The sequence below is a fragment of the Hypanus sabinus genome, chromosome 13 (assembly GCF_030144855.1).
Source record: "Hypanus sabinus isolate sHypSab1 chromosome 13, sHypSab1.hap1, whole genome shotgun sequence".
NCBI classification, from domain to species: Eukaryota; Metazoa; Chordata; class Chondrichthyes; order Myliobatiformes; family Dasyatidae; genus Hypanus; species Hypanus sabinus.
In genome coordinates this window covers 41,184,331-41,194,525 of record NC_082718.1, presented here as the reverse complement: position 1 = coordinate 41,194,525, position 10,195 = coordinate 41,184,331, and the positions used below count along the sequence as shown (strand labels likewise).

Sequence of the window (10,195 nt, the reverse complement as noted above, 5' to 3'; positions counted from 1 at the left end):
TGAGCCTGCTCCGCCATTCAATAAGATCATGGCTGATCTGGCCATGGACTCATCTCCACCTACCTGCCTTTCTGCTGTAACCCTTAATTCCCCTACTATGCAAAAATCTATCCAACCTTGTCTTAAATATATTTACTGAAGTAGCCTCCACTGCTTCATTGGGCAGAGAATTCCACAGATTCACCACTATCTGGGAAAAGCAGTTCCCCCTCATCTCCATTCTAACTCTACTCCCCCAAATCTTGAGGTTATGTCCCCTAGTTCTAGTCTCATCCACCAGTGGAAACAACTTTCCTTCCCCCATCTTATCTATCTCTTTCATAATTTTATGCATGCATGTTTCTACAAGATCTTCTCTCATTCTTCTGAATTCCAGCGAGTTCAGTCCCAGGGGATTCAATCTCTCCTCATAGCCTAACTCCCTCATCTCTGGAATCTACCTGGTGAACCTCCTCCAAAGCCAGTATATCCTTCCTCAAGTAAGGAGACCAGAACTGCACGCAGTACTGCAGCTGGAGCCTCACCAGTACCATGTACAGTTGCAGCACAACCTCTCTGCTCTTAAATTCAATCCCTCTAGTAATGAAGGTCAATATACCATTTGCCTTCTTGATGGCCTGCTGCACCCGCAAACCAACCTTTTGCGATTCATGCACAAGCACTCCCACAAGTCCCTCTGCACAGCAGCATGCCGCATTTTTTTTTACTATTTAAGTAATAACCTGATCTTCCATTTATCCTTCCAAAGTGGATGGCCTCGCATTTACCAACATTGTACTCCATCTGCCCGACCCTTGCCCACACACTTAATATATCTATATCTCTCTGCAGACTCTCCGCATCTTCTGCACGATTAGCTTTTCCACTCAGTTTAATGTCATCGGCAAACTTCTATCCACTAAACTTGGTGTAGTGTCTTCCAGATCGTTTCCCATGTCCCGTCCCCTCATGCTGCCCGCCAGTCACAGAGCGGGACGCGGAACCGCCGGTGCGGGTTAGGCGTAGTTCCGGAGGCCTGTCGATCATTGACAAAGGGGCGGAGTGATGTGGAGCCCGCCGAAGCGCAAAAGGAAGGAGGCGGACTCGGGTTTCGATCTCAGTTAAACCCGCAGTTTTCAGACCCAGCCTCAGCCTTGGGTCGGCTGCGGACCGCTTCGCTCGCTTCCCACTTCCCAGCTATGAGAGGCGCTGGGGCCTGCCGAGGCCTGTAAGCGAGCGGTCCCGATGTGTGTGCGCGCCCTCCCCCGCCGCCGGCCTCCCCGCTTCCCCCTGCCAGCTTTTTGATGTTGTGTGCGTTTGCCCGGCTGCCTCGACATAAGGAAGGGGCTGCCCGCTCCCTGCGTCAGCCTGTCCTGCGCCGCCCGACTTCAGAGCAAAAGTTTGAGCCGGGGTGGGCCAATAGCCTGTCACCCTTGCCTCCCCTCCGCTCCTTTGCTGGCCATGGAGCTGCTGTGTTGCGAGGTGGATTCGGTGAGGAGGGCGCTGCCCGACCCCCACCTGCTGAATGACGAGCGGGTGCTGCACAATCTGCTGGTGCTGGAAGAGCGGTACCAGCCGGCCGGTTCGTACTTCAAGTGCGTCCAGCAGGACATCAAGCCCTTCATGCGAAGGATGGTGGCCACCTGGATGCTGGAGGTAGGTCGCTGTTGACAACCCGAACCCCCTCTCTCTGTCAGCTCGTCCGGAGCTCGGGGTCCCCACGTCGCGCTTCCCATCTTAGCCCGATCTCGGTATCTCCTCCCTTGGGTCCCAGGGTCTCTGATCGTTTTCCATTCCCCACCCCCTCACTACCCCTATAACTCTCCCACAGGCCGGGGCGCAAAAGGGGTTTTCCATGTAGTTCCCGCTGATGCATACGGGCCTAAAGATCCTGGAGTGGGGGTAGTCGCACAAAAAAGTGTGACCTCTTTCCCGTTTGCCCGGTCAGGGGAGCCACTTGCTTCTCCTGTGTGCCACTTTGCGCGGACTTTTCCACTCAGTTGTGCTGGCAACCGGGAGGGAAAAAAAAAGGTCTGGCTCCAGTCTGACCAGAAAGTGAGGGGGCGAGGCACATTCTTGTATGTGGAGGGGCACTCGAAAGTGTCAGATCGGTGGTGTGGGCGCCAGTGAGGTATTGCATCAGGTGGGGACAGATTTAGTGTGTTTATGTGCTGATTTTAAATGGGGGATAAGAGAGAGTGGGCAGAGGCTGGAGGGTGAGCATGAGTAGGTGAGGAAGTTTATCAGATGAGAAACTGAGAGTGACTGAGGCAGGGGCCTCAGCCAGATAGCCTGACTAACTACTGCAGCTAGTTGTGAGAGTTGGTGGTCCATGGCCTTTCAAGGTTAAGTTTCTCTGAAGTTTTGGTTGACTACAGTGTTTCCAGAGGTGAATATAACCTTTATTTCAATTAATTTTTAGAAATTAACCAAATGCTTCCAGTAATCTCTAAACATGTTGATGTGTGATTGTGACTTCGAATCATTTCTTGCTGACTAAAAGTGAGGAATGTGTCAGTTTAGGGCTGGTACCAGGGCCTTGCTCACCACTTCTGGTACTTTTGATGACCTCGTTATCCCTAATTTTTAAGCCCATTTTTTCCCCTAGGTCTGCGAGGAACAGAAGTGTGAGGAGGAAGTTTTTCCTTTGGCGATGAATTACCTGGATAGATTCTTATCAATTGTGCAGACCACCAAATGCCATCTGCAGCTGCTTGGAGCTGTCTGTATGTTCCTTGCATCCAAGTTCAAAGAGACTATTCCTCTAACAGCAGAAAAACTTTGCATTTACACTGAAAACTCCATCACACCGTGCGAGCTTCTGGTAATTCCACATTCTGTTGCTGTCTAAACAAGACATTATTGTAAAACCTTTCCCTGAGTCTTAATTGTACTTGCTTTTCAATAGATCTACATAGCTGTTTCATATTTGCATTTTGTAGGAAATCATGAAGGTGTTCAGCTGCAAAAACTCTTTTGGAATCTTAAACTGTACTCAAATTTACAATGATTCAATTGTTTTTCAGAATGCAATTGAACATTTTGAAGTTGACATTTTAAAAAGCTTGTTTTCCTCAGATATGTAGTTGGGTAAACATCGCACTGAAGTATTTAGGAACTACCCCAGAACAGTGGAACAAACAAAAGCTGGAGGTCATGTGGCTTTTGAGAGCCACAAGAAGTCTGGTCTGCAAGTTAAAAATGTTATGACTGAACTTGTTATGGCCCAGTCTACTTTCCTGCTGATTCATATACTCTTCATTTTTCTTAATTTGTTAAACTCAGTGTATGTAATAAAACTGGGCATCTATCTGTACCCCTCTAGTAGAAAATACCAAAGATTAGAAATCCTTTACCTAAAAAATATTTTGCCTCATTGTAGTACAAAATGATCAGATATTCATATTTAGACCCTGCACCCTGGCTCTGGTCCACAGCAAAGGAAATAACTACAAGAGATTAAAATTAAAGTGAGTTATGAGCACTTTATACACTATTGTAAGTTGGATTTATTCTGCAACAATGTAATTTAAGTGGTGGCTTTTTATCATTGTTTGCTGAATAAAGTAAAAATGTTTAGTCTAAATTTGAAATGTTGAATGCAGGGGAAAAAATCTGCCCCCCTTTTAACAATGAAATCAATGGTCCAAATTAACTGTAGCTCCCCCTGGAGGGAGATATCCAAAACTTTACCAAAACCTTGTCTGAAAATGAGCCAGTGTCATATCTTTCACACAGTGTGTTTTTTGTTTAGAATCTGTTCCCTTTTGAGACTTGCGGGTATTTATTTTGTTCTCAAATGTTGTCTTCCAATGCAACATTTTGATTGATAAGCCATTATATATCTTTCGTTTGTCAGGAATGGGAGTTGGTAGTTTTGGGGAAGTTGAAGTGGAACCTTGCAGCAGTGACCCCACCTGACTTTATTGAACACATTCTACACAGGCTTACCCTGCCTAAAGACAAGCTGCCATTGATCAGAAAGGACGCACACACCTTCATTGCCCTTTGTGCCACAGGTATGAGCAAGATATTGTTTATAGATGAAAGACATTGGTATGGGAAGTTGCAGTTATTTATCGATTGAGATACAGAATGGCATGGAGTGGGCCCTTCCAGCCCTTCGAGCCATGCCGCAATCCCCCAATTTGATCCTATCAAGTTACAATTTACAATGACCTACCAGGCGGCATGGGCCATGGGAGGAAACTGGAGCTCCCTGAGGAAATTCACACAATCATGGGGAGAATAAACTCCTTGCAGGCGGCAGGGTTACCTGCACTGTAAAACTTGCTAACCACTCAGCTACCGTGCCACTTATGTTTGAGTTGCACACTGGATGAAAGGTATGGAGAAAATTTCAAAAATATGTAGTAAAATGATAATCCTTCCGATGGTGTAAAATTGTTTTCATTAGAAGAGATTGGGACTTTATGTATATGGCCCCCTGCATCACATCCAGTTTTTCTTCTAGAACTTTATCAGTGGACGTTGGAGCTTTTATTTAATGATGCATTGTTTAATAATGTGAGCCATTTATGAGTATTTATTCGTGTATCATGTATGGAAAACTATTGTTGTGCACTTCTAGTAAACTTATAATGGAAATATTTTATAAATTTGCCATTGCAATAACAGCATTCTGTTAGCGAGGAGTTATGATGCCCCCTTCAGTGGAAGGGTATGACTACAACACAGCATATTTTTTTTAATGGGGAATTTTAATTAGCCTTACTGATTTGAAGTTCATATATGAAATGTACAAATGAGAACGATGTTAAGAGTCAGAAGTTGGTCCTATTCTGTCTGTCATCCTTCTAATGGACTTAAATTGAAAAATATGCTTGATTTTTGACTGGTAATAGAAAATTGATGTACTACTATTTATTTTAAAATGTATTAATGGATAGGTCAATTCTTGTGCATTTTCTTTTGTGTGCTGGATATTTAAGGTTTGCAAAGAAACTGTTTGTAACAATATGCCTAGGAACAGTTTTTCACAAAATGATCTTTCCCATGTTTTTATCTTAAATGAGACATTGTTAAGTTCCAACTTAGAGTCCTTAAGAGTATTTTCACTTTCAAAATAGCACTTTGATAAAACGATTGTTCCAAAGCAGGCTGAGAACACTGACGACAGCAATACCATATCTTTTGTTCATACAATGCAATAAAGTTCAAAGACCACTGCAGTAACTACTAACAATAGGGGACGTGTAGAGTAACCTGGGTTACAGAAGGTGGGTCCCTGTTCAGGGAATTAACATATTCATAATTCATACTTTTAAAGCCACCTGTCAGTCATTGTATGAAAGTTATTGAGAAACTTGATCTTTTCAAAAAAAATTGTGTAGCCCCACACAAAGGTATGTGTAGACAAGGAAGGATATTTGGACCATCTGGGTTTGAGCTTACATAGAAAATTAAGCACACTTCCATATACCAAGTAGCTGCCCACTAGTATGAAATAGTAGAGTTCATGGATTGCAGAATATCTGCTTTGCAAAAACAGTTTATATTTGACATAATATTCTCACACTGCAATTGCAGTCACCAGAGCATTATTTTACCTTATATTTTCGTCAAGACTTAAACTTTAATATTTTTCGCTTTAGCTGTAGCACTTAGAATAATGTTTTGAATATGTATACTTGAGTGAAATATTCAAGAACAGCATTTCAGTCTGATTCCTGTCAATGTAAACTCAAGCTCTGTTTCAGCTATTTGTGCTCAAAGTTGTGGTGAATTAAGTTAGTCAACACTACTCTCTCAAATCTGTATAGAATAGTTCAATAGAATAATAATGTACTAGCCAACTTTGTACACATTCTATTAGTTATGGTTATAAGAGTTGTTTCCAGGAAAGATGTTATGTTAGTACAGACAAGGTTGTCCAGGACAAAGGTATCCCATATTTCCTGACAAATTTTATACTGTGAACTAAAGTAGATCTTAGATATTAACCTCATATTAATCCCTGGTGAAGAAACTGACCACATTGGTTACTACTAGTTCTTATTGTACAAGTTTTGTGAGCCAAACTAATAGTGCTGTAAATGATCCTTTGTTTGATGATTATTGACTTTCATGTTGATTTACCAGATCACAATTGGGGCAAATCATGAAGTTCATCATAATTTATCTATCCAGAGGCTTGCACTGTATTGCCAGTATTGCGATGTCCAATTGTTCATTGAATGTTTCCTGTGATTTTTGTGGACTGTTTCAAGAAATTGTTTATTGTTACATGCAGTGAACTTTGCTGCTTTACCAGTTTTAACTTGCACCTAGTTGTCATGTTTATAATATTTAAAGCCTCCATTTTATGAAACTAGAGATCATTTTTTGATTGTGCTCTGCAAAGCATTTAGTAATTCATCATAACTAGATTAATAATGCATCTATTTGGAACACAGTAGTTTATGCTTTCTGTCATATGGTCCACAGGTTAAGCCATAATCTATGGTTTTAACTCTTGGACCTTAGTGTTTAGTATGCCACTTCAGCATTGGTTGACCATATTTTCCTCAGCATCTACGAATTCAAAGTAAGTTTATTTTCAAAGTACATACATGTCACCATATACAACCCTGCGATTCATTTTCTTGTGGGCATATTCAGTAAAACCAATTACCATGATAGAATCAGTGAAAGCTGGCACTCAACAGGGTGGACAACCAGTGTACAAAAGAGGACGAACTGCAAATGCAAAATAAAAAATCAAGAAATTAATAAATATTGAGAACATGAGATAGTCCTCAAAAGTGGGCCCAGAGTTGTGGGAACAGTTCAGTGGTGGGACAAATGAAGTTATCCACTCTGGTTCAAGAGCCTGATGGTTCAGGGGTAATAGCTGCTCCTGAACCTGGTGGTGTGAGTACTGAGGCTCCTGTACCACCTTTCTGATAGCAGCAGTGAGAAGAGAGTATGATCTGGGTGGTGGGGGTCCCCGATGATGGATGCTGCTTTCCTGTGACAATGATCAATGTAAATGTGCTCAGTAGAGGGGAGGGCTTTGCCTGTGATGGACTGGGCTGTATCCGCTACTTTTTATAGGATTTTCCATTCAAGGCCGTTGATGTTCCATTCAGGCTGTGATGCAGCCACTCGGTATGCTCTCCACCACACATCTATAGAAGTTTGTCAGAGTTTTAGACGTCATGAAAATCTTGCGGAGCAGTGGAGGCTTCCTCTGTAAGTATATTGAGGAAAAGGTTGGATAGATTTTTGCATAGTAGGAGAGTTAAAGGTTATGGGGAAAAGGCAGGTAGGTGGAGATGAGTCCATGGCCAGATCAGCCATGATCTTATTGAATGGCGGAGCATGCTTGACAGGCTGGTTGGCTGACTCCTGCTCCTCTTTTTTAATGTTCTTGAGTTCGCAAATTTCTAAGGAAGTCGAGATGCTGCCAGGCTTTTTTGGTTGTTTATTTTTCTGTGTTTAAGTTTCGTCTCCAATGGTGATGGTTCTTGTGTGGAAGGGCATAATTGGGATTGAGGGTCAGAGTATTTAATTTCATTTTTAATACTTTTTTTGCATCTTCAGAAGGAATTATCAGCCCAATAAATGTATACTAGCTCCCAAACAAACCTCATTTATTGATTTGTATGTAACATTCTGTCAACATAACCATCATCTTAATTCTGGTTCTTCAGTCATCCCAATATAATTTGCAGTGGCCAATTAACCTAGCAACCTACAATCATTTGGGGGGAGGAAACCAGGAAACTTGGCAAGTAGTCATGCAGTCAGATCACTGGAAGGACGTTCAAACTCCACACAGACAGTACCTGAGGTTGGTATCAAACCGAGGTTCTTTAGAACTTTCTTTGAAGCAGCTCTAGTTTCTGTGCAAAGGTGCTGCACTTTTTAAAAAGTATTTGCTTGCTGTTTTCACTGCATATAGAATTCAAAATGTGTTCCATTCAAACATTTTTTTCTGTAGTAGGTAAAAGTAGCAGTGAAAAGAAAGTTCCAATAGCTATAAAACTGAGTGGTAAAGAATTTGAGAAGTGTCTTTTTAATATCCATTTTTTAAAAGAGTTTAGTTTTTCTAGTAAGAAGCAAGACAGAAGCACCGTATATTTGAATTGTAATGACTAAAGTAAGTTGTGACCATTGGGTTTTTGTGCATATCAAATCCTTCGTTTTTCTTTCATTGATCCTGTTTTAAAGCATGAAGCAGACAAGTGTATGTCACCTGAAATTTGATAAGCACAGATGTGCGATTAAAAATGCTGCCTTTATTTGGTACACATATTGGCAAATAATTGAATTATAACTTCTAGATTGTTGATGACGATATTGGAGCAGTGAGGAGATTTTATTCATTGGGACTTTTAAAAAAAAATATATATTGCAGATTACTATTTTTTTTTTGCTAAATTATCCCCCTCTTAGTGATTTACAGTGTTGCAATTCATAATAAAATCCTCCCCTTCTAGCTTGGTCGGGCGAGCTGGCAACCCTTGTGTGTGTGAAATGAGTGCCCTGCTCTCAGACCTTTTGTGAGCTTGTCAGTTTGAATTCATATCAGCTGGAAGGTCATTTCCATGATTTTCAATTGGAAAAGATGAGGAGGTGACTCCACACAATGGTGCCACACTCTCCTGTTGGAGACACTTGCCTCACCAGTTGCAGTAGTTAATTAATATGCTAAAAATAGAAACCATTGATACAAATCACTCTGTTTTGCACAACAAAGAAAGGACATGTGGAGCTTTGATAGCCAAGGTTATGATGTTTGCTATGGAGGAAAGGAAGAGTGGAGGTAGAGACTATGTGAGGCTTTGGAAGCAAGACATTAGTCACACTGGGCCTCTAGCCATTTGCTAACTGTCTCATTTGTATTGTGAGTGATGTTTAAAGGAGCCTACAAAGTTACACGGTTTTGAAATTGTGTTCATGTGACCACATGTAGAAACAGACCTACAGCAGAGTTGGTTGGCAGGAGCACTGTGGTTCTTTATTCAGATTTTCATGATTGGTTTGCTACTGGGATGCCCTTTTACTGAAAAGGGTGCCATATGTTTTGACGACTTAAAATATGTTGTAACTAATCTGAGTTTTATTTGGATTCGTCTGCTCAGTTGTTAATTTATGTGCAAAATGTATGTTCAACATGGAGACATGATTTTATAAATTTCATTTAAAAATATATATAGCTCATGCGCATTTGGAGCATGAATACTTGATTCAAGATTTTAAGTTTTTCTTGCTTTTACCCCTGCAGATTTCAAATTTGCCATGTACCCACCATCAATGATTGCTACCGGAAGTGTGGGAGCAGCAATATGTGGACTTCAGCTTGATATTGGCTACTGTTCACTTTTCAACGACAACCTGACGAAACTCCTGGCCAAAATCACCCACACAGATGTGGTGAGTACACTATTTAAAGGCTCTGGTGAATGTTTGACAGCCAATATCCATGGATATTGTCAGTTTTGGATCTCAGATTCACTTTCAATTAAACTTCTTGAATATTAACACTTAAAGCTACTTGCAGATTGAAATCCTGAAGTAGAAGTGAAAATTATTCAATTGAGAAGATGAAGTTTAATCTTGTGGAGTTCTGAAATCTGGATCAATCAGTAACATTGATGGAATTTTTGGGGGTTAAATGCAAATGTGCATGTTCAGAGGTAGATGTACTTGTACTTATTAACCACTTAGTATTGTGTTTCTCATAGCTTTGTCTTCCGTCAGTAATTAGTGGAGTGGGAATAGAAATATGGAATGCTGTAGTCATTGTAGTTATACAAATCTTGAATGCTTAAAACTTGTATGAAAATTCATCTTGTGGAATGATTACTTGTTGCTCATGCTGCAATTGACCTGTTTTGCATTGCATCGATTTCGAAAAAATCTTTTGGAAATGAAGTATGATATTGTTTAATTTGTTCAATTTACTTTGTACTGATTTTTCATGTGGATAGTTCAAGTAGACTAACTAGACGATAGTGTTGTCGTTGATGGGGGAAATGATAATGCACAGAGGATGGCTTAGAATCAACTTATTACATCAGTGGAAAAGTCCATTGAGAAAGAAGAGTAGTAAAATTCAGCTGTTTATATTCAGGTTTTAACATTCAGCTGTTATATTCAAGGTTTTCAGTCTTTCCAACATCGATCCACTTCCAACCTTAAGTTTGCTTTTATTAATCAAGTCATTTGAACATTACATTGCTATGTGATCATTAAACATCATTTCTCT

The 10,195-nt window shown here is 40.8% G+C and overlaps 1 protein-coding gene across 3 annotated transcripts in view; it reads left to right on the top strand.

Moving 5' to 3' along the window:
- Positions 1 to 1,012: 1,012 nt before the first annotated feature.
- Positions 1,013 to 10,195, top strand: part of ccnd2a (cyclin D2, a) — a 32,187-nt gene continuing 23,004 nt past the window's right edge. The window contains exons 1-4 of one of the 3 annotated variants that reach the window (XM_059987486.1): positions 1,013 to 1,635; positions 2,588 to 2,803; positions 3,839 to 3,998; positions 9,212 to 9,360. In XM_059987486.1, coding sequence (XP_059843469.1) covers positions 1,441 to 1,635; positions 2,588 to 2,803; positions 3,839 to 3,998; positions 9,212 to 9,360 — 720 coding nt within the window. In that variant the 5' untranslated portion in view covers positions 1,013 to 1,440. The remainder of the gene's footprint in view (positions 1,636 to 2,587; positions 2,804 to 3,838; positions 3,999 to 9,211; positions 9,361 to 10,195) is intronic. The other 2 variants (XM_059987487.1, XM_059987485.1) reach the window with 2 other exon arrangements.